Below are 24,700 nucleotides of genomic sequence, written 5' to 3'. Positions count from 1 at the left end.
ACGTAAGAATGCAAACAGATAAGGGTATCACTACCAGGCTGCTAGTCGCTAAATCTAAGGTAGCGCCCTTGAAAACAAAATCTGTTCCGCGGCTGGAGTTGTGTGCTGCAGAATTGTTAGCTACCTTATGGGATGCGGTAAGGAAAGTACTTGATTGTCCTATTAATCAAGTCACATTTTGGTCAGACTCTGAGGTGGTGCTTCATTGGCTGCGAATGCATTCATCTAGCTTGAACACATTCGTTGCTAATCGCGTTGCAACCATCCAAGAGTTGACAACTAATGTATCTTGGCGTCATGTACCAACGAAAGACAACCCAGCAGATATTGTATCTCGGGGATGTTCAGTTGAGGAGCTTAAAACATCATTGTGGTTTTGCGGACCAGGATTTTTAAAGCTCTCTGACACATTGTGGCCAGCCAACCCACAAATCACCCTATCAAAGGAGTTAGAGCTGCTAGAGAAGCGTAGAACTGCAATTACTATGATCGCGGTCGATGAGGTAGCAAATCCTATCGTACATCTTATTGAGTCAACGTCATCATTTTCTAAGCTAATCCGCATCGTTGCCTATATGTTCCGCTTTATCAATGGAAAACAAGAAAGTCATTCTTCACTTGTTCCTACAGCTTCTGAGTTAAGCTTCGCATTCCTTGCAGTTATATCTGTAATTCAACACATTGAATTCAGCGAAGAAATAAAGAAAATAAAGAAGTCAGTCGTGTTGCAACCGTCATTGCAAAAACTGACACCATTTTTGCACCCACATCAGCATGGCAGGCGTATGTTATGGTTGCTACGAGTAGGAGGTCGTTTATTGAAGGCACCATTAGCACATAATGCCAAATTCCCATTGTTGCTTCCAAAAAAATGTCGTTTCGTAACGCTTTATTTGGAGCATTTGCATCACTCTCATTGCCACGCCAATCCCCTAGTACTAATGGGCCTGCTTCGTCAGCAGGTTTGGCTGGTCAATGCTCGACAGGCTTGCAGTGCAGTAGTCCGAAAATGTGTACATTGTTTTCGCTACAAGCCGAAACTCTTATCCCAAATAATGGGCAATCTTCCCGCTGATCGCTTACATGGAAATAGGCCATTTGAGATCAGTGGAGTGGACTTTTGCGGTCCAATACTAGTTTCGCTGGGAATTCGGGGCAAATCGCCAGTCAAAATGTATATTGCCATATTTGTTTGCTTTACTTCGAAGGCAGTGCATCTTGAATTAGTCACCGATTTAACCACAAATTCATTTCTAATGTGTTTATCCAGGTTCGTTGGTCGACGTGGGCTTGTCCGGAAGCTGTACTGCGACAATGCCACCAATTTCGTGGGTGCTGCACGCACGCTGGACCTCAAAGCTACGTTCCATGGCAACACAGCGGACATGGAAATGTTTGCTGCGGAGCGGGGCATGGAGTTTGTATTCATCCCTCCTCGAGCGCCGCATTTTGGCGGCCTTTGGGAAGCGGCGGTGAAATCCGCCAAAGGTTTGCTGCTGAAAGCGATGGGCAGCGCTCGATTACGGCAAGACGAGGTGGCCACCGTGCTGGTCGAGGTCGAGGCCGTGCTCAATTCGCGGCCAATGGTCGCTCCCAGCAGCAACCCCAACGACGGCGAAGTGCTCACGCCAGGGCACTTCCTGATAGGAGCAACGCTCGTGCCGCTGCCAATCGCGTCCACAGAGCCAGTCGACGACGTCAAGCTGACACTATTAAAAAGATGGCAGCTGACATCCAACATCAAGCGTCGATTTTGGAACGACTGGTCAAGGAACTACCTGCTCAGCCTGCAGCAGAAGTCAAAATGGACGAAGGAGAGACAGGGTGATCCTTTCGATTTAAGTGTGCCAACGTAACGAGGTATATGCAACGAGTTTAGATTTGAGAAACAGCTAGTTACTGCCTCAAATTCTTGCCTCATTTGAACAGGCAATTGGTCATCCCACCCAAGTTTGTGCAACCACATTTCCTGTAAAAGGACCTTCGCACGAGTTACGATCGGACTTAACAAACCTAAGGGGTCGTATAACCTTGCTACAAATGACAAAACGGATCTTTTGGTCTGTTGAACTTCTACTGGACAGTTCATGGAATATCTAAAGCTGTCATTCATTGGATTCCAAATTAATCCCAATGTTTTTGTGTCCTCTTGATGACCAATAACTATATCGTTTCTAGCTGGTTGTGCTGCGAGTTGTTTACAATTGGACGACCATTTTGTGAGGGGAAATCCAAACTTTTGAAGAATTGCGATCAAGTCTCGATGCAACAAGCACAATTCTTCGACGCTATCTGCTCCTGTCAACAGGTCATCAACATAGAAATCTCGGGCTAACGATCTTGCAGCAGCTGGATGAGTGGAAGCATGCAAGTCGCTTAGATGTTTTAAACATCGAATTGCTAAGAATGGAGCAGTCGCTGTCCCGTACGTTACTGTGTTTAATCGAAAGATTTGTAACGGATCAGTGGGCGTTTCCCTCCACACAATAAGTTGAAAGTTGCGGTGGGACTCGTCAAGTTCAATTTGACGGTACATTTTAGCGATGTCTGCTGTAGCAGCCCAAGGACGAAGTCGAAATCTTAGCAAAGTCTCCCATAACTGCGGCTGGATGGTCGGACCCACCATGAGTAGATCATTCAGCGACAATTGAGAGGAGGACTTGCTAGAGGCATCAAACACTACTCGAAGTTTAGTGGATGCGCTGTGCGGTCTTAGCACGCATTGATATGGGATGAAATAATGCGGCTCTCTCGGAATTTGATTGTTAGTTGGGCTCATGTGACCCAAGGCCAAGTATTCTTTCATAAAGTCAATATACATTGGCCGAATGTCTTCTTGCTTGCTCATTCTTCTTTCCAAGGCCAGAAATCGTCGCTTGGCTGTGTCGTAAGACGTACCAAGACAATGTGGGCTTGATTTGAATGGCAGCGACACTCTGAAACGACCCGAGGTAGTTTGGCAAATAGTCTCCACAAATGACTTCTCGCACAGTTGTTGCTCTGGGGTATACAAATTCGAATTAATTGTATTTGGCTTTTCTTCCAACTCCCAGAACTTGCGAACTATTGAATCTATAGCTATGTCGTCGTTTACGACGCTAATGAAAGTCGACGAACTAGTAGCTGCATTCAATGTTCGGCAGCGACCAGATACAATCCAACCAAAGGCAGTCAATTGCAATGTTGGGTTGTTATCGGATCCTTTTATTTTGCCTTCTCTTAATATATCAAAAAAGATATCAGCACCGAGCAACAAATCAATACGTTGCGGCTTGTGGAATTGAGGATCAGCTAATTGTACATTATCAGGTACCTTGATCTCTTCAGTGTGCTTCTCTGGTTGATACGACGAAATGGAACGTAACACACCAAAGTCTGTTCGGATTTCTATGTCGTCCGTTCGGGACGCTATCGAAGTTTGAACGCTGTGCCGAACAGATGACTGACAATTAGCAATGCCCAACAATTGAATCCCAGATCTTTGCCGTTTTAATTTCAACTGTTTTGCCAGTTCTTCAGTTATGAAATTTACTTGCGAGCCGGAATCTAATAAAGCTCTAGCTAAGTGATAAGATCCAGATTGATCTTTTATCTTCACAACTGCAGTTGCCAAAAGAACTTGATCAGAGGCTATCCGTGCGTGATTTACAGATGAAATCTGTGACGAAGTGACACGAGGGACTGCTGATACAACTGCTGAGCTACTTTGAGCCGCTTCAGAGCTGTATCTATGCAGTATGGTATGGTGCGGCTTAGAGCACACACGACAGTGGGCTGATTTGCAAGCAGCCACTGAGTGTCCTGTTCGCAAACAATTTATACAGAGCGGATAGCTCTTTGCGAACGTAAAACGTTTCTGGCAAGGTATTGCTGCGAACGACGAGCACGAGTGAATGAAGTGATCGTTCTTTTTACAAAACACGCATTTGGGACTCTGCGGCTCACTTGGCAGAGCGACAGCTAGAGAAGTTTTCCCAATTCTTTTCTTATTATCCTGAGCTACCTTACGACGTGGACCAGATGAGTCTTCAGCACTTAAATGCTGATACCGTCTGTTCAAGGCAGCTTCACAATCTTGCCACAATGGAAGCTTATTGTAGTCAAGATTCTCTTCCCACCTAGAGCGCGTGCCAGCGTCCACTTTCATCATTACCAAATGGATGAGCATGGCATTCGAAATCTGCTTATCAGATCCTAGCGATAAAAGAGATTCGTAAATGGCACGGACTGAGTCTATCAGCATGCGCAAAGATGATGCTGACGGTTCGGACATGTGTGGGAGATCAAATAGTTTTGAAATGCTGTTAAAAAATATGAGACACTGATTGTCGTACACATTTTTTAAAGCAGCTAACGCTTTTGGATAATTTGCATCTGTCACCTGATATGCCTTGACAGTGCCTAATGCTTCTTTGTCCAAGCATGACAACAAGTGGTTAAACTTTTCTATATTTGATAACCCTGGCTCGTTGTCGACTAAACTCTCAAAAAGTCCAATGAAATTCTTATATTCCGAATATTCTCCGCTAAACTTTGGCAGCTTTATATTCGGTAGATTCCTAGAATGTGACACTGAGCTAATCATTGTAGAGTTAGCGGGACTCTCACTTTTAGGTTGGCTATCACTACCTCGCTTCATAAGAAGTGCTTTTGTCGATACACACAAATCTTCTAACGTTGACCGAGGCACTAAATCTGCGTTAATGTCGTCCAACTCTTGTTGTGTCTTAAAGGCCTTTTCTATGTAGCGGTTCAATATCTCAAGTCGACATTCAATTTCAAATGGCTCTACTGGTTTAGTGTAATCTTTTAATGATTTATTAATGCGTGTTATGTCGTTTGTAACATTTTTGTAAACGGCCAACAGAGCTTCGACACGCTCTGATGATGACTCGTCCATAGACCTATTCTTTCCTCGCTTGTTAGTCATGATGCTATAAGTGATGCTCAGTTGAAACCAATTTCAATCGAAACAAATAAAAGTTCACTTAATGTATGACAACAAGCGAAGAGCAATTCAAGAATGTTAACAAATGCGCGCGATCGTAATAAATCTCAATATATTACGCTGGCAGTGTTAAACTATACTTGAGTGACTGTTACGATATAGCGAAGACAACAACCAAAATGTTGAGTGACTATTTGGGCAAGTGGTCTATTGAGTTATATTTGACTGTTGAGCGACTGAGTGCAATGCATTCATAAGCGAGAGCGCGCCGGTATGAATGCCAAAATATAAGTGCAGATCGAGCTCATACAATGAGCGCAAAGCGAGAGTGCAAGTTTTGAGCGAAAATATATCCAAGTGACGAGCGCACGTTTTGAGCGCAAAGCGAGAGCGCTGCTGCGTGTGCAAGCGTGGGTGCAAACGATATTGCAAGTGAGTATGCAATGAGCGCAAAGTGAGCGCGCACTAATATGTGCAAGCGAGACAGTAAAACGAGAGCGCAACTATAAGTGCAAGCGCGAGTGCAAACGATATTGCAAGCGCGCATGCAAATGAAGAGCGTAAATTAAGAGCGCAATTATCTGTGCAAGCTGTGAGCGCAAGCGCAAAACGAAAGTGCGAGACGAAAATGAGCAAAAAAACTGTAACACACTAGCGGCGCCAAAGAAAACTTGGATTATGCGAGGCAATAGAGATTGAATTATTTGCAGATCAAAGGTCAATATGCACCTTATTATTATTTTTATTTATTTTTTTAAATTTCAATTTGAAATAAGCTCAACACAATGTACATAGGCGTAGATTGTACATACATTAATATTTTGTATGTCTCAAGTAATGCATTTATTTATTTATGGCTTGCATTACTTGGTCATCTATGTGCTCTATGTATTTATGTACTTCCCTGATTATCCACAAAATCCATAATCCAGCTTCCTTCAATTCCAGAGAGTGTCCACCAACCTTTCGGTTAACAGCCGCCCCCGGGTGGACACTCTCTGGAATTGAAGGAAGCTGGATTATGGATTTTGTGGATAATCAGGGAAGTACATAAATACATAGAGCACATAGATGACCAAGTAATGCAAGCCATAAATAAATAAATGCATTACTTGAGACATACAAAATATTAATGTATGTACAATCTACGCCTATGTACATTGTGTTGAGCTTATTTCAAATTGAAATTTAAAAAAAAATAAATAAAAATAATAATAAGGTGCATATTGACCTTTGATCTGCAAATAATTCAATCTCTATTGCCTCGCATAATCCAAGTTTTCTTGCGCCGCTAGTGTGTTACAGTTTTTTTGCTCATTTTCGTCTCGCACTTTCGTTTTTGCGCTTGCGCTCACAGCTTGCACAGATAATTGCGCTCTTAATTTACGCTCTTCATTTGCATGCGCGCTTGCAATATCGTTTGCACTCGCGCTTGCACTTATAGTTGCGCTCTCGTTTTACTGTCTCGCTTGCACATATTAGTGCGCGCTCACTTTGCGCTCAGTGCATACTCACTTGCTATATCGTTTGCACTCGCGCTTACACAGCAAATTTCGCTTTAATTTACGCTCATCATTTGCATGCGCGCTTGCAATATCGTTTGCACTCGCGCTTGCACTTATAGTTGCGCTCTCGTTTTACTGTCTCGCTTGCACATATTAGTGCGCGCTCACTTTGCGCTCATTGCATACTCACTTGCAATATCGTTTGCACCCACGCTTGCACACGCAGCAGCGCTCTCGCTTTGCGCTCAAAACGTGCGCTCGTCACTTGGATATATTTTCGCTCAAAACTTGCACTCTCGCTTTGCGCTCATTGTATGAGCTCGATCTGCACTTATATTTTGGCATTCATACCGGCGCGCTCTCGCTTATGAATGCATTGCACTCAGTCGCTCAACAGTCAAATATAACTCAATAGACCACTTGCCCAAATAGTCACTCAACATTTTGGTTGTTGTCTTCGCTATATCGTAACAGTCACTCAAGTATAGTTTAACACTGCCAGCGTAATATATTGAGATTTATTACGATCGCGCGCATTTGTTAACATTCTTGAATTGCTCTTCGCTTGTTGTCATACATTAAGTGAACTTTTATTAGTTTCGATTGAAATTGGTTTCAACTGAGCATCACTTATAGCATCATGACTAACAAGCGAGGAAAGAATAGGTCTATGGACGAGTCATCATCAGAGCGTGTCGAAGCTCTGTTGGCCGTTTACAAAAATGTTACAAACGACATAACACGCATTAATAAATCATTAAAAGATTACACTAAACCAGTAGAGCCATTTGAAATTGAATGTCGACTTGAGATATTGAACCGCTACATAGAAAAGGCCTTTAAGACACAACAAGAGTTGGACGACATTAACGCAGATTTAGTGCCTCGGTCAACGTTAGAAGATTTGTGTGTATCGACAAAGGCACTTCTTATGAAGCGAGGTAGTGATAGCCAACCTAAAAGTGAGAGTCCCGCTAACTCTACAATGATTAGCTCAGTGTCACATTCTAGGAATCTACCGAATATAAAGCTGCCAAAGTTTAGCGGAGAATATTCGGAATATAAGAATTTCATTGGACTTTTTGAGAGTTTAGTCGACAACGAGCCAGGGTTATCAAATATAGAAAAGTTTAACCACTTGTTGTCATGCTTGGACAAAGAAGCATTAGGCACTGTCAAGGCATATCAGGTGACAGATGCAAATTATCCAAAAGCGTTAGCTGCTTTAAAAAATGTGTACGACAATCAGTGTCTCATATTTTTTAACAGCATTTCAAAACTATTTGATCTCCCACACATGTCCGAACCGTCAGCATCATCTTTGCGCATGCTGATAGACTCAGTCCGTGCCATTTACGAATCTCTTTTATCGCTAGGATCTGATAAGCAGATTTCGAATGCCATGCTCATCCATTTGGTAATGATGAAAGTGGACGCTGGCACGCGCTCTAGGTGGGAAGAGAATCTTGACTACAATAAGCTTCCATTGTGGCAAGATTGTGAAGCTGCCTTGAACAGACGGTATCAGCATTTAAGTGCTGAAGACTCATCTGGTCCACGTCGTAAGGTAGCTCAGGATAATAAGAAAAGAATTGGGAAAACTTCTCTAGCTGTCGCTCTGCCAAGTGAGCCGCAGAGTCCCAAATGCGTGTTTTGTAAAAGAACGATCACTTCATTCACTCGTGCTCGTCGTTCGCAGCAATACCTTGCCAGAAACGTTTTACGTTCGCAAAGAGCTATCCGCTCTGTATAAATTGTTTGCGAACAGGACACTCAGTGGCTGCTTGCAAATCAGCCCACTGTCGTGTGTGCTCTAAGCCGCACCATACCATACTGCATAGATACAGCTCTGAAGCGGCTCAAAGTAGCTCAGCAGTTGTATCAGCAGTCCCTCGTGTCACTTCGTCACAGATTTCATCTGTAAATCACGCACGGATAGCCTCTGATCAAGTTCTTTTGGCAACTGCAGTTGTGAAGATAAAAGATCAATCTGGATCTTATCACTTAGCTAGAGCTTTATTAGATTCCGGCTCGCAAGTAAATTTCATAACTGAAGAACTGGCAAAACAGTTGAAATTAAAACGGCAAAGATCTGGGATTCAATTGTTGGGCATTGCTAATTGTCAGTCATCTGTTCGGCACAGCGTTCAAACTTCGATAGCGTCCCGAACGGACGACATAGAAATCCGAACAGACTTTGGTGTGTTACGTTCCATTTCGTCGTATCAACCAGAGAAGCACACTGAAGAGATCAAGGTACCTGATAATGTACAATTAGCTGATCCTCAATTCCACAAGCCGCAACGTATTGATTTGTTGCTCGGTGCTGATATCTTTTTTGATATATTAAGAGAAGGCAAAATAAAAGGATCCGATAACAACCCAACATTGCAATTGACTGCCTTTGGTTGGATTGTATCTGGTCGCTGCCGAACATTGAATGCAGCTACTAGTTCGTCGACTTTCATTAGCGTCGTAAACGACGACATAGCTATAGATTCAATAGTTCGCAAGTTCTGGGAGTTGGAAGAAAAGCCAAATACAATTAATTCGAATTTGTATACCCCAGAGCAACAACTGTGCGAGAAGTCATTTGTGGAGATTATTTGCCAAACTACCTCGGGTCGTTTCAGAGTGTCGCTGCCATTCAAATCAAGCCCACATTGTCTTGGTACGTCTTACGACACAGCCAAGCGACGATTTCTGGCCTTGGAAAGAAGAATGAGCAAGCAAGAAGACATTCGGCCAATGTATATTGACTTTATGAAAGAATACTTGGCCTTGGGTCACATGAGCCCAACTAACAATCAAATTCCGAGAGAGCCGCATTATTTCATCCCATATCAATGCGTGCTAAGACCGCACAGCGCATCCACTAAACTTCGAGTAGTGTTTGATGCCTCTAGCAAGTCCTCCTCTCAATTGTCGCTGAATGATCTACTCATGGTGGGTCCGACCATCCAGCCGCAGTTATGGGAGACTTTGCTAAGATTTCGACTTCGTCCTTGGGCTGCTACAGCAGACATCGCTAAAATGTACCGTCAAATTGAACTTGACGAGTCCCACCGCAACTTTCAACTTATTGTGTGGAGGGAAACGCCCACTGATCCGTTACAAATCTTTCGATTAAACACAGTAACGTACGGGACAGCGACTGCTCCATTCTTAGCAATTCGATGTTTAAAACATCTAAGCGACTTGCATGCTTCCACTCATCCAGCTGCTGCAAGATCGTTAGCCCGAGATTTCTATGTTGATGACCTGTTGACAGGAGCAGATAGCGTCGAAGAATTGTGCTTGTTGCATCGAGACTTGATCGCAATTCTTCAAAAGTTTGGATTTCCTCTCACAAAATGGTCGTCCAATTGTAAACAACTCGCAGCACAACCAGCTAGAAACGATATAGTTATTGGTCATCAAGAGGACACAAAAACATTGGGATTAATTTGGAATCCAATGAATGACAGCTTTAGATATTCCATGAACTGTCCAGTAGAAGTTCAACAGACCAAAAGATCCGTTTTGTCATTTGTAGCAAGGTTATACGACCCCTTAGGTTTGTTAAGTCCGATCGTAACTCGTGCGAAGGTCCTTTTACAGGAAATGTGGTTGCACAAACTTGGGTGGGATGACCAATTGCCTGTTCAAATGAGGCAAGAATTTGAGGCAGTAACTAGCTGTTTCTCAAATCTAAACTCGTTGCATATACCTCGTTACGTTGGCACACTTAAATCGAAAGGATGTCAAATCCATGGATTTGCTGATGCCTCAACGAGAGCTTACGGTTGTTGTTTATACGTAAGAATGCAAACAGATAAGGGTATCACTACCAGGCTGCTAGTCGCTAAATCTAAGGTAGCGCCCTTGAAAACAAAATCTGTTCCGCGGCTGGAGTTGTGTGCTGCAGAATTGTTAGCTACCTTATGGGATGCGGTAAGGAAAGTACTTGATTGTCCTATTAATCAAGTCACATTTTGGTCAGACTCTGAGGTGGTGCTTCATTGGCTGCGAATGCATTCATCTAGCTTGAACACATTCGTTGCTAATCGCGTTGCAACCATCCAAGAGTTGACAACTAATGTATCTTGGCGTCATGTACCAACGAAAGACAACCCAGCAGATATTGTATCTCGGGGATGTTCAGTTGAGGAGCTTAAAACATCATTGTGGTTTTGCGGACCAGGATTTTTAAAGCTCTCTGACACATTGTGGCCAGCCAACCCACAAATCACCCTATCAAAGGAGTTAGAGCTGCTAGAGAAGCGTAGAACTGCAATTACTATGATCGCGGTCGATGAGGTAGCAAATCCTATCGTACATCTTATTGAGTCAACGTCATCATTTTCTAAGCTAATCCGCATCGTTGCCTATATGTTCCGCTTTATCAATGGAAAACAAGAAAGTCATTCTTCACTTGTTCCTACAGCTTCTGAGTTAAGCTTCGCATTCCTTGCAGTTATATCTGTAATTCAACACATTGAATTCAGCGAAGAAATAAAGAAAATAAAGAAGTCAGTCGTGTTGCAACCGTCATTGCAAAAACTGACACCATTTTTGCACCCACATCAGCATGGCAGGCGTATGTTATGGTTGCTACGAGTAGGAGGTCGTTTATTGAAGGCACCATTAGCACATAATGCCAAATTCCCATTGTTGCTTCCAAAAAAATGTCGTTTCGTAACGCTTTATTTGGAGCATTTGCATCGCTCTCATTGCCACGCCAATCCCCTAGTACTAATGGGCCTGCTTCGTCAGCAGGTTTGGCTGGTCAATGCTCGACAGGCTTGCAGTGCAGTAGTCCGAAAATGTGTACATTGTTTTCGCTACAAGCCGAAACTCTTATCCCAAATAATGGGCAATCTTCCCGCTGATCGCTTACATGGAAATAGGCCATTTGAGATCAGTGGAGTGGACTTTTGCGGTCCAATACTAGTTTCGCTGGGAATTCGGGGCAAATCGCCAGTCAAAATGTATATTGCCATATTTGTTTGCTTTACTTCGAAGGCAGTGCATCTTGAATTAGTCACCGATTTAACCACAAATTCATTTCTAATGTGTTTATCCAGGTTCGTTGGTCGACGTGGGCTTGTCCGGAAGCTGTACTGCGACAATGCCACCAATTTCGTGGGTGCTGCACGCACGCTGGACCTCAAAGCTACGTTCCATGGCAACACAGCGGACATGGAAATGTTTGCTGCGGAGCGGGGCATGGAGTTTGTATTCATCCCTCCTCGAGCGCCGCATTTTGGCGGCCTTTGGGAAGCGGCGGTGAAATCCGCCAAAGGTTTGCTGCTGAAAGCGATGGGCAGCGCTCGATTACGGCAAGACGAGGTGGCCACCGTGCTGGTCGAGGTCGAGGCCGTGCTCAAGTCGCGGCCAATGGTCGCTCCCAGCAGCAACCCCAACGACGGCGAAGTGCTCACGCCAGGGCACTTCCTGATAGGAGCAACGCTCGTGCCGCTGCCAATCGCGTCCACAGAGCCAGTCGACGACGTCAAGCTGACACTATTAAAAAGATGGCAGCTGACATCCAACATCAAGCGTCGATTTTGGAACGACTGGTCAAGGGACTACCTGCTCAGCCTGCAGCAGAAGTCAAAATGGACGAAGGAGAGACAGAACATACAGGTCGGAGCAGTCGTGCTCGTGGGAGAGGACAACGCTCCTCCACAACAGTGGATGCTAGGCGTGGTGACGGAAGCCATAGTCGGAGGAGATGGTAGAGTGCGCGTAATTGTCGTTAAGACAAAAAATGGCACATATAAAAGGGCAATTCATCGCGTTGCACCACTGCCACTCCACTAATACACCATGTTATTGAAGCCCTGCGGCCTTTCAACGCGGCCGATGTTAAGGCATTTGGATATTGCCTTCTGAAATATTATTATATATTATTATAAGAAATTGAATTATTATGAATTATTAATTGAATTATTATCGAAATTGTATAGGTTAAGTACTTGAAGCTGAACCACTGTACAGAAAAGTTGTTATTGTACGCGCTAGCACGGGAGTGTCGCTCTCCAAAAGATCGCTCTCTCGCTGCTCGCTGTTAGATGCGCATAGGTGCGCTCTCTACTGTGCAAGCTGCGCTTGCGTTCATGTTAAATTTAATAAATTCAGTACAAAATTGAACACCGGTGCCAGCACTTCGTATATTTCAGAGAGACCGCAAGTTGCTGTCTACTTTTTTTTATAAATATTATACACTGGCCATCGAAGGACCAGACTCCTTTTGGAAGGACATTTTTGTTTTTATTTTTTGGCGCCCCCGGGTGGACACTCTCTGGAATTGAAGGAAGCTGGATTATGGATTTTGTGGATAATCAGGGAAGTACATAAATACATAGAGCACATAGATGACCAAGTAATGCAAGCCATAAATAAATAAATGCATTACTTGAGACATACAAAATATTAATGTATGTACAATCTACGCCTATGTACATTGTGTTGAGCTTATTTCAAATTGAAATTTAAAAAAAATAAATAAAAATAATAATAAGGTGCATATTGACCTTTGATCTGCAAATAATTCAATCTCTATTGCCTCGCATAATCCAAGTTTTCTTTGGCGCCGCTAGTGTGTTACAGTTTTTTTGCTCATTTTCGTCTCGCACTTTCGTTTTGCGCTTGCGCTCACAGCTCGCTCTCGCTCGCACATATTAGTGCGCGCTCACTTTGCGCTCAGTGCATACTCACTTGCTATATCGTTTGCACTCGCGCTTACACAGCAAATTTCGCTTTAATTTACGCTCATCATTTGCATGCGCGCTTGCAATATCGTTTGCACTCGCGCTTGCACTTATAGTTGCGCTCTCGTTTTACTGTCTCGCTTGCACATATTAGTGCGCGCTCACTTTGCGCTCATTGCATACTCACTTGCAATATCGTTTGCACCCACGCTTGCACACGCAGCAGCGCTCTCGCTTTGCGCTCAAAACTTGCACTCCTCGCTTTGCGCTCATTGTATGAGCTCGATCTGCACTTATATTTTGGCATTCATACCGGCGCGCTCTCGCTTATGAATGCATTGCACTCAGTCGCTCAACAGTCAAATATAACTCAATAGACCACTTGCCCAAATAGTCACTCAACATTTTGGTTGTTGTCTTCGCTATATCGTAACAGTCACTCAAGTATAGTTTAACACTGCCAGCGTAATATATTGAGATTTATTACGATCGCGCGCATTTGTTAACATTCTTGAATTGCTCTTCGCTTGTTGTCATACATTAAGTGAACTTTTATTTGTTTCGATTGAAATTGGTTTCAACTGAGCATCACTTATAGCATCATGACTAACAAGCGAGGAAAGAATAGGTCTATGGACGAGTCATCATCAGAGCGTGTCGAAGCTCTGTTGGCCGTTTACAAAAATGTTACAAACGACATAACACGCATTAATAAATCATTAAAAGATTACACTAAACCAGTAGAGCCATTTGAAATTGAATGTCGACTTGAGATATTGAACCGCTACATAGAAAAGGCCTTTAAGACACAACAAGAGTTGGACGACATTAACGCAGATTTAGTGCCTCGGTCAACGTTAGAAGATTTGTGTGTATCGACAAAAGCACTTCTTATGAAGCGAGGTAGTGATAGCCAACCTAAAAGTGAGAGTCCCGCTAACTCTACAATGATTAGCTCAGTGTCACATTCTAGGAATCTACCGAATATAAAGCTGCCAAAGTTTAGCGGAGAATATTCGGAATATAAGAATTTCATTGGACTCTTTGAGAGTTTAGTCGACAACGAGCCAGGGTTATCAAATATAGAAAAGTTTAACCACTTGTTGTCATGCTTGGACAAAGAAGCATTAGGCACTGTCAAGGCATATCAGGTGACAGATGCAAATTATCCAAAAGCGTTAGCTGCTTTAAAAAATGTGTACGACAATCAGTGTATTTCAAAACTATTCGATCTCCCACACATGTCCGAACCGTCAGCATCATCTTTGCGCATGCTGATAGACTCAGTCCGTGCCATTTACGAATCTCTTTTATCGCTAGGATCTGATAAGCAGATTTCGAATGCCATGCTCATCCATTTGGTAATGATGAAAGTGGACGCTGGCACGCGCTCTAGGTGGGAAGAGAATCTTGACTACAATAAGCTTCCATTGTGGCAAGATTGTGAAGCTGCCTTGAACAGACGGTATCAGCATTTAAGTGCTGAAGACTCATCTGGTCCACGTCGTAAGGTAGCTCAGGATAATAAGAAAAGAATTGGGAAAACTTCTCTAGCTGTCGCTCTGCCAAGTGAGCCGCAGAGTCCCAAATGCGTGTTTTGTAAAAAGAACGATCACTTCATTCACTCGTGCTCGTCGTTCGCAGCAATACCTTGCCAGAAACGTTTTACGTTCGCAAAAGAGCTATCCGCTCTGTATAAATTGTTTGCGAACAGGACACTCAGTGGCTGCTTGCAAATCAGCCCACTGTCGTGTGTGCTCTAAGCCGCACCATACCATACTGCATAGATACAGCTCTGAAGCGGCTCAAAGTAGCTCAGCAGTTGTATCAGCAGTCCCTCGTGTCACTTCGTCACAGATTTCATCTGTAAATCACGCACGGATAGCCTCTGATCAAGTTCTTTTGGCAACTGCAGTTGTGAAGATAAAAGATCAATCTGGATCTTATCACTTAGCTAGAGCTTTATTAGATTCCGGCTCGCAAGTAAATTTCATAACTGAAGAACTGGCAAAACAGTTGAAATTAAAACGGCAAAGATCTGGGATTCAATTGTTGGGCATTGCTAATTGTCAGTCATCTGTTCGGCACAGCGTTCAAACTTCGATAGCGTCCCGAACGGACGACATAGAAATCCGAACAGACTTTGGTGTGTTACGTTCCATTTCGTCGTATCAACCAGAGAAGCACACTGAAGAGATCAAGGTACCTGATAATGTACAATTAGCTGATCCTCAATTCCACAAGCCGCAACGTATTGATTTGTTGCTCGGTGCTGATATCTTTTGATATATTAAGAGAAGGCAAAATAAAAGGATCCGATAACAACCCAACATTGCAATTGACTGCCTTTGGTTGGATTGTATCTGGTCGCTGCCGAACATTGAATGCAGCTACTAGTTCGTCGACTTTCATTAGCGTCGTAAACGACGACATAGCTATAGATTCAATAGTTCGCAAGTTCTGGGAGTTGGAAGAAAAGCCAAATACAATTAATTCGAATTTGTATACCCCAGAGCAACAACTGTGCGAGAAGTCATTTGTGGAGACTATTTGCCAAACTACCTCGGGTCGTTTCAGAGTGTCGCTGCCATTCAAATCAAGCCCACATTGTCTTGGTACGTCTTACGACACAGCCAAGCGACGATTTCTGGCCTTGGAAAGAAGAATGAGCAAGCAAGAAGACATTCGGCCAATGTATATTGACTTTATGAAAGAATACTTGGCCTTGGGTCACATGAGCCCAACTAACAATCAAATTCCGAGAGAGCCGCATTATTTCATCCCATATCAATGCGTGCTAAGACCGCACAGCGCATCCACTAAACTTCGAGTAGTGTTTGATGCCTCTAGCAAGTCCTCCTCTCAATTGTCGCTGAATGATCTACTCATGGTGGGTCCGACCATCCAGCCGCAGTTATGGGAGACTTTGCTAAGATTTCGACTTCGTCCTTGGGCTGCTACAGCAGACATCGCTAAAATGTACCGTCAAATTGAACTTGACGAGTCCCACCGCAACTTTCAACTTATTGTGTGGAGGGAAACGCCCACTGATCCGTTACAAATCTTTCGATTAAACACAGTAACGTACGGGACAGCGACTGCTCCATTCTTAGCAATTCGATGTTTAAAACATCTAAGCGACTTGCATGCTTCCACTCATCCAGCTGCTGCAAGATCGTTAGCCCGAGATTTCTATGTTGATGACCTGTTGACAGGAGCAGATAGCGTCGAAGAATTGTGCTTGTTGCATCGAGACTTGATCGCAATTCTTCAAAAGTTTGGATTTCCTCTCACAAAATGGTCGTCCAATTGTAAACAACTCGCAGCACAACCAGCTAGAAACGATATAGTTATTGGTCATCAAGAGGACACAAAAACATTGGGATTAATTTGGAATCCAATGAATGACAGCTTTAGATATTCCATGAACTGTCCAGTAGAAGTTCAACAGACCAAAAGATCCGTTTTGTCATTTGTAGCAAGGTTATACGACCCCTTAGGTTTGTTAAGTCCGATCGTAACTCGTGCGAAGGTCCTTTTACAGGAAATGTGGTTGCACAAACTTGGGTGGGATGACCAATTGCCTGTTCAAATGAGGCAAGAATTTGAGGCAGTAACTAGCTGTTTCTCAAATCTAAACTCGTTGCATATACCTCGTTACGTTGGCACACTTAAATCGAAAGGATGTCAAATCCATGGATTTGCTGATGCCTCAACGAGAGCTTACGGTTGTTGTTTATACGTAAGAATGCAAACAGATAAGGGTATCACTACCAGGCTGCTAGTCGCTAAATCTAAGGTAGCGCCCTTGAAAACAAAATCTGTTCCGCGGCTGGAGTTGTGTGCTGCAGAATTGTTAGCTACCTTATGGGATGCGGTAAGGAAAGTACTTGATTGTCCTATTAATCAAGTCACATTTTGGTCAGACTCTGAGGTGGTGCTTCATTGGCTGCGAATGCATTCATCTAGCTTGAACACATTCGTTGCTAATCGCGTTGCAACCATCCAAGAGTTGACAACTAATGTATCTTGGCGTCATGTACCAACGAAAGACAACCCAGCAGATATTGTATCTCGGGGATGTTCAGTTGAGGAGCTTAAAACATCATTGTGGTTTTGCGGACCAGGATTTTTAAAGCTCTCTGACACATTGTGGCCAGCCAACCCACAAATCACCCTATCAAAGGAGTTAGAGCTGCTAGAGAAGCGTAGAACTGCAATTACTATGATCGCGGTCGATGAGGTAGCAAATCCTATCGTACATCTTATTGAGTCAACGTCATCATTTTCTAAGCTAATCCGCATCGTTGCCTATATGTTCCGCTTTATCAATGGAAAACAAGAAAGTCATTCTTCACTTGTTCCTACAGCTTCTGATTTAAGCTTCGCATTCCTTGCAGTTATATCTGTAATTCAACACATTGAATTCAGCGAAGAAATAAAGAAAATAAAGAAGTCAGTCGTGTTGTAACCGTCATTGCAAAAACTGACACCGTTTTTGCACCCACATCAGCATGGCAGGCGTATGTTATGGTTGTCGTCGAGGTCGTTTATTGAAGGCACCATTAGCACATAATGCCAAATTCCCATTATTGCTTCCAAAAAAGTGTCGTTTCGTAACGCTTTATTTGGAGCATTTGCATCGCTCTCATTGCCACGCCAATCCCCTAGTACTAATGGGCCTGCTTCGTCAGCAGGTTTGGCTGGTCAATGCTCGACAGGCTTGCAGTGCAGTAGTCCGAAAATGTGTACATTGTTTTCGCTACAAGCCGAAACTCTTATCCCAAATAATGGGCAATCTTCCCGCTGATCGCTTACATGGAAATAGGCCATTTGAGATCAGTGGAGTGGACTTTTGCGGTCCAATACTAGTTTCGCTGGGAATTCGGGGCAAATCGCCAGTCAAAATGTATATTGCCATATTTGTTTGCTTTACTTCGAAGGCAGTGCATCTTGAATTAGTCACCGATTTAACCACAAATTCATTTCTAATGTGTTTATCCAGGTTCGTTGGTCGACGTGGGCTTGTCCGGAAGCTGTACTGCGACAATGCCACCAATTTCGTGGGTGCTGCACGCACGCTGGACCTCAAAGCTACGTTCCATGGCAACACAGCGGACATGGAAATGTTTGCTGCGGAGCGGGGCATGGAGTTTGTATTCATCCCTCCTCGAGCGCCGCATTTTGGCGGCCTTTGGGAAGCGGCGGTGAAATCCGCCAAAGGTTTGCTGCTGAAAGCGATGGGCAGCGCTCGATTACGGCAAGACGAGGTGGCCACCGTGCTGGTCGAGGTCGAGGCCGTGCTCAATTCGCGGCCAATGGTCGCTCCCAGCAGCAACCCCAACGACGGCGAAGTGCTCACGGCCTCGACCTCGACCAGCACGGTGGCCACCTCGTCTTGCCGTAATCGAGCGCTGCCCATCGCTTTCAGCAGCAAACCTTTGGCGGATTTCACCGCCGCTTCCCAAAGGCCGCCAAAATGCGGCGCTCGAGGAGGGATGAATACAAACTCCATGCCCCGCTCCGCAGCAAACATTTCCATGTCCGCTGTGTTGCCATGGAACGTAGCTTTGAGGTCCAGCGTGCGTGCAGCACCCACGAAATTGGTGGCATTGTCGCAGTACAGCTTCCGGACAAGCCCACGTCGACCAACGAACCTGGATAAACACATTAGAAATGAATTTGTGGTTAAATCGGTGACTAATTCAAGATGCACTGCCTTCGAAGTAAAGCAAACAAATATGGCAATATACATTTTGACTGGCGATTTGCCCCGAATTCCCAGCGAAACTAGTATTGGACCGCAAAAGTCCACTCCACTGATCTCAAATGGCCTATTTCCATGTAAGCGATCAGCGGGAAGATTGCCCATTATTTGGGATAAGAGTTTCGGCTTGTAGCGAAAACAATGTACACATTTTCGGACTACTGCACTGCAAGCCTGTCGAGCATTGACCAGCCAAACCTGCTGACGAAGCAGGCCCATTAGTACTAGGGGATTGGCGTGGCAATGAGAGCGATGCAAATGCTCCAAATAAAGCGTTACGAAACGACATTTTTTTGGAAGCAACAATGGGAATTTGGCATTATGTGCTAATGGTGCCTTCAATAAACGACCTCCTACTCGTAGCAACCATAACATACGCCTGCCATGCTGATGTGGGTGCAAAAATGGTGTCAGTTTTTGCAATGACGGTTGCAACACGACTGACTTCTTTATTTTCTTTATTTCTTCGCTGAATTCAATGTGTTGAATTACAGATATAACTGCAAGGAATGCGAAGCTTAACTCAGAAGCTGTAGGAACAAGTGAAGAATGACTTTCTTGTTTTCCATTGATAAAGCGGAACATATAGGCAACGATGCGGATTAGCTTAGAAAATGATGACGTTGACTCAATAAGATGTACGATAGGATTTGCTACCTCATCGACCGCGATCATAGTAATTGCAGTTCTACGCTTCTCTAGCAGCTCTAACTCCTTTGATAGGGTGATTTGTGGGTTGGCTGGCCACAATGTGTCAGAGAGCTTTAAAAATCCTGGTCCGCAAAACCACAATGATGTTTTAAGCTCCTCAACTGAACATCCCCGAGATACAATATCTGCTGGGTTGTCTTTCGTTGGTACATGACGCCAAGATACATTAGTTGTCAACTCTTGGATGGTTGCAACGCGATTAGCAACGAATGTGTTCAAGCTAGATGAATGCATTCGCAGCCAATGAAGCACCACCTCAGAGTCTGACCAAAATGTGACTTGATTAATAGGACAATCAAGTACTTTCCTTACCGCATCCCATAAGGTAGCTAACAATTCTGCAGCACACAACTCCAGCCGCGGAACAGATTTTGTTTTCAAGGGCGCTACCTTAGATTTAGCGACTAGCAGCCTGGTAGTGATACCCTTATCTGTTTGCATTCTTACGTATAAACAACAACCGTAAGCTCTCGTTGAGGCATCAGCAAATCCATGGATTTGACATCCTTTCGATTTAAGTGTGCCAACGTAACGAGGTATATGCAACGAGTTTAGATTTGGAGAAACAGCTAGTTACTGCCTCAAATTCTTGCCTCATTTGAACAGGCAATTGGTCATCCCACCCAAGTTTGTGCAACCACATTTCCTGTAAAAGGACCTTCGCACGAGTTACGATCGGACTTAACAAACCTAAGGGGTCGTATAACCTTGCTACAAATGACAAAACGGATCTTTTGGTCTGTTGAACTTCTACTGGACAGTTCATGGAATATCTAAAGCTGTCATTCATTGGATTCCAAATTAATCCCAATGTTTTTGTGTCCTCTTGATGACCAATAACTATATCGTTTCTAGCTGGTTGTGCTGCGAGTTGTTTACAATTGGACGACCATTTTGTGAGAGGAAATCCAAACTTTTGAAGAATTGCGATCAAGTCTCGATGCAACAAGCACAATTCTTCGACGCTATCTGCTCCTGTCAACAGGTCATCAACATAGAAATCTCGGGCTAACGATCTTGCAGCAGCTGGATGAGTGGAAGCATGCAAGTCGCTTAGATGTTTTAAACATCGAATTGCTAAGAATGGAGCAGTCGCTGTCCCGTACGTTACTGTGTTTAATCGAAAGATTTGTAACGGATCAGTGGGCGTTTCCCTCCACACAATAAGTTGAAAGTTGCGGTGGGACTCGTCAAGTTCAATTTGACGGTACATTTTAGCGATGTCTGCTGTAGCAGCCCAAGGACGAAGTCGAAATCTTAGCAAAGTCTCCCATAACTGCGGCTGGATGGTCGGACCCACCATGAGTAGATCATTCAGCGACAATTGAGAGGAGGACTTGCTAGAGGCATCAAACACTACTCGAAGTTTAGTGGATGCGCTGTGCGGTCTTAGCACGCATTGATATGGGATGAAATAATGCGGCTCTCTCGGAATTTGATTGTTAGTTGGGCTCATGTGACCCAAGGCCAAGTATTCTTTCATAAAGTCAATATACATTGGCCGAATGTCTTCTTGCTTGCTCATTCTTCTTTCCAAGGCCAGAAATCGTCGCTTGGCTGTGTCGTAAGACGTACCAAGACAATGTGGGCTTGATTTGAATGGCAGCGACACTCTGAAACGACCCGAGGTAGTTTGGCAAATAATCTCCACAAATGACTTCTCGCACAGTTGTTGCTCTGGGGTATACAAATTCGAATTAATTGTATTTGGCTTTTCTTCCAACTCCCAGAACTTGCGAACTATTGAATCTATAGCTATGTCGTCGTTTACGACGCTAATGAAAGTCGACGAACTAGTAGCTGCATTCAATGTTCGGCAGCGACCAGATACAATCCAACCAAAGGCAGTCAATTGCAATGTTGGGTTGTTATCGGATCCTTTTATTTTGCCTTCTCTTAATATATCAAAAAGATATCAGCACCGAGCAACAAATCAATACGTTGCGGCTTGTGGAATTGAGGATCAGCTAATTGTACATTATCAGGTACCTTGATCTCTTCAGTGTGCTTCTCTGGTTGATACGACGAAATGGAACGTAACACACCAAAGTCTGTTCGGATTTCTATGTCGTCCGTTCGGGACGCTATCGAAGTTTGAACGCTGTGCCGAACAGATGACTGACAATTAGCAATGCCCAACAATTGAATCCCAGATCTTTGCCGTTTTAATTTCAACTGTTTTGCCAGTTCTTCAGTTATGAAATTTACTTGCGAGCCGGAATCTAATAAAGCTCTAGCTAAGTGATAAGATCCAGATTGATCTTTTATCTTCACAACTGCAGTTGCCAAAAGAACTTGATCAGAGGCTATCCGTGCGTGATTTACAGATGAAATCTGTGACGAAGTGACACGAGGGACTGCTGATACAACTGCTGAGCTACTTTGAGCCGCTTCAGAGCTGTATCTATGCAGTATGGTATGGTGCGGCTTAGAGCACACACGACAGTGGGCTGATTTGCAAGCAGCCACTGAGTGTCCTGTTCGCAAACAATTTATACAGAGCGGATAGCTCTTTGCGAACGTAAAACGTTTCTGGCAAGGTATTGCTGCGAACGACGAGCACGAGTGAATGAAGTGATCGTTCTTTTTTAAAAAAACACGCATTTGGGACTCTGCGGCTCACTTGGCAGAGCGACAGCTAGAGAAGTTTTCCCAATTCTTTTCTTATTATCCTGAGCTACCTTACGACGTGGACCAGATGAGTCTTCAGCACTTAAATGCTGATACCGTCTGTTCAAGGCAGCTTCACAATCTTGCCACAATGGAAGCTTATTGTAGTCAAGATTCTCTTCCCACCTAGAGCGCGTGCCAGCGTCCACTTTCATCATTACCAAATGGATGAGCATGGCATTCGAAATCTGCTTATCAGATCCTAGCGATAAAAGAGATTCGTAAATGGCACGGACTGAGTCTATCAGCATGCGCAAAGATGATGCTGACGGTTCGGACATGTGTGGGAGATCAAATAGTTTTGAAATGCTGTTAAAAAATATGAGACACTGATTGTCGTACACATTTTTTAAAGCAGCTAACGCTTTTGGATAATTTGCATCTGTCACCTGATATGCCTTGACAGTGCCTAATGCTTCTTTGTCCAAGCATGACAACAAGTGGTTAAACTTTTCTATATTTGATAACCCTGGCTCGTTGTCGACTAAACTCTCAAAAAGTCCAATGAAATTCTTATATTCCGAATATTCTCCGCTAAACTTTGGCAGCTTTATATTCGGTAGATTCCTAGAATGTGACACTGAGCTAATCATTGTAGAGTTAGCGGGACTCTCACTTTTAGGTTGGCTATCACTACCTCGCTTCATAAGAAGTGCCTTTGTCGATACACACAAATCTTCTAACGTTGACCGAGGCACTAAATCTGCGTTAATGTCGTCCAACTCTTGTTGTGTCTTAAAGGCCTTTTCTATGTAGCGGTTCAATATCTCAAGTCGACATTCAATTTCAAATGGCTCTACTGGTTTAGTGTAATCTTTTAATGATTTATTAATGCGTGTTATGTCGTTTGTAACATTTTTGTAAACGGCCAACAGAGCTTCGACACGCTCTGATGATGACTCGTCCATAGACCTATTCTTTCCTCGCTTGTTAGTCATGATGCTATAAGTGATGCTCAGTTGAAACCAATTTCAATCGAAACAAATAAAAGTTCACTTAATGTATGACAACAAGCGAAGAGCAATTCAAGAATGTTAACAAATGCGCGCGATCGTAATAAATCTCAATATATTACGCTGGCAGTGTTAAACTATACTTGAGTGACTGTTACAGACAGTTGATACGATATAGCGAAGACAACAACCAAAATGTTGAGTGACTATTTGGGCAAGTGGTCTATTGAGTTATATTTGACTGTTGAGCGACTGAGTGCAATGCATTCACAAGCGAGAGCGCGCCGGTATGAATGCCAAAATATAAGTGCAGATCGAGCTCATACAATGAGCGCAAAGCGAGAGTGCAAGTTTTGAGCGAAAATATATCCAAGTGACGAGCGCACGTTTTGAGCGCAAAGCGAGAGCGCTGCTGCGTGTGCAAGCGTGGGTGCAAACGATATTGCAAGTGAGTATGCAATGAGCGCAAAGTGAGCGCGCACTAATATGTGCAAGCGAGACAGTAAAACGAGAGCGCAACTATAAGTGCAAGCGCGAGTGCAAACGATATTGCAAGCGCGCATGCAAATGATGAGCGTAAATTAAAGCGAAATTTGCTGTGTAAGCGCGAGTGCAAACGATATAGCAAGTGAGTATGCACTGAGCGCAAAGTGAGCGCGCACTAATATGTGCAAGCGAGACAGTAAAACGAGAGCGCAACTATAAGTGCAAGCGCGAGTGCAAACGATATTGCAAGCGCGCATGCAAATGAAGAGCGTAAATTAAGAGCGCAATTATCTGTGCAAGCGAGAACGAACTTTTATGTGCGAGCGAGAGCGAGCTGTGAGCGCAAGCGCAAAACGAAAGTGCGAGACGAAAATGAGCAAAAAAACTGTAACACACTAGCGGCGCCAAAGAAAACTTGGATTATGCGAGGCAATAGAGATTGAATTATTTGCAGATCAAAGGTCAATATGCACCTTATTATTATTTTTATTTATTTTTTTTAAATTTCAATTTGAAATAAGCTCAACACAATGTACATAGGCGTAGATTGTACATACATTAATATTTTGTATGTCTCAAGTAATGCATTTATTTATTTATGGCTTGCATTACTTGGTCATCTATGTGCTCTATGTATTTATGTACTTCCCTGATTATCCACAAAATCCATAATCCAGCTTCCTTCAATTCCAGAGAGTGTCCACCCGGGGCGCGCCAAAATGTCAAAATTTTCGCTCTTAAAACAAGAATGTCCTTCCAAAAGGAGTCTGGTCCTTCGATGGCCAGTGTATAATATTTATAAAAAAAAGTAGACAGCAACTTGCGGTCTCTCTGAAATATACGAAGTGCTGGCACCGGTGTTCAATTTTGTACTGAATTTATTAAATTTAACATGAACGCAAGCGCAGCTTGCACAGTAGAGAGCGCACCTATGCGCATCTAACAGCGAGCAGCGAGAGAGCGAT

General features: G+C 43.6%; 2 protein-coding genes across 2 annotated transcripts; both read left to right on the top strand.

Moving 5' to 3' along the window:
* The first annotated feature begins 5,929 nt into the window (after positions 1 to 5,929).
* Positions 5,930 to 12,371, top strand: LOC122757732. Its single transcript, XM_044010946.1, has 2 exons — positions 5,930 to 5,990; positions 11,520 to 12,371. Exon 2 carries the CDS (start codon positions 11,635 to 11,637, stop codon positions 12,256 to 12,258), a length of 624 nt encoding a protein of 207 aa, XP_043866881.1. The 5' UTR covers positions 5,930 to 5,990; positions 11,520 to 11,634; the 3' UTR covers positions 12,259 to 12,371.
* A 345-nt stretch (positions 12,372 to 12,716) lies between these two features.
* On the top strand, positions 12,717 to 19,112 carry LOC122757729. Its single transcript, XM_044010944.1, has 2 exons — positions 12,717 to 12,783; positions 18,154 to 19,112. The coding sequence occupies exon 2, from the start codon at positions 18,269 to 18,271 to the stop codon at positions 19,046 to 19,048; it is 780 nt and encodes a 259-aa protein (XP_043866879.1). The 5' UTR covers positions 12,717 to 12,783; positions 18,154 to 18,268; the 3' UTR covers positions 19,049 to 19,112.
* The last annotated feature ends 5,588 nt before the right edge of the window (positions 19,113 to 24,700 follow it).

This window comes from Drosophila mojavensis, unplaced genomic scaffold (genome assembly GCF_018153725.1).
Source record: "Drosophila mojavensis isolate 15081-1352.22 unplaced genomic scaffold, ASM1815372v1 contig_80, whole genome shotgun sequence".
Classification (NCBI taxonomy): domain Eukaryota; kingdom Metazoa; phylum Arthropoda; class Insecta; order Diptera; family Drosophilidae; genus Drosophila; species Drosophila mojavensis.
Note: the sequence above shows the minus strand (reverse complement) of the source record. Positions and strands in the feature narration are given on the sequence as shown.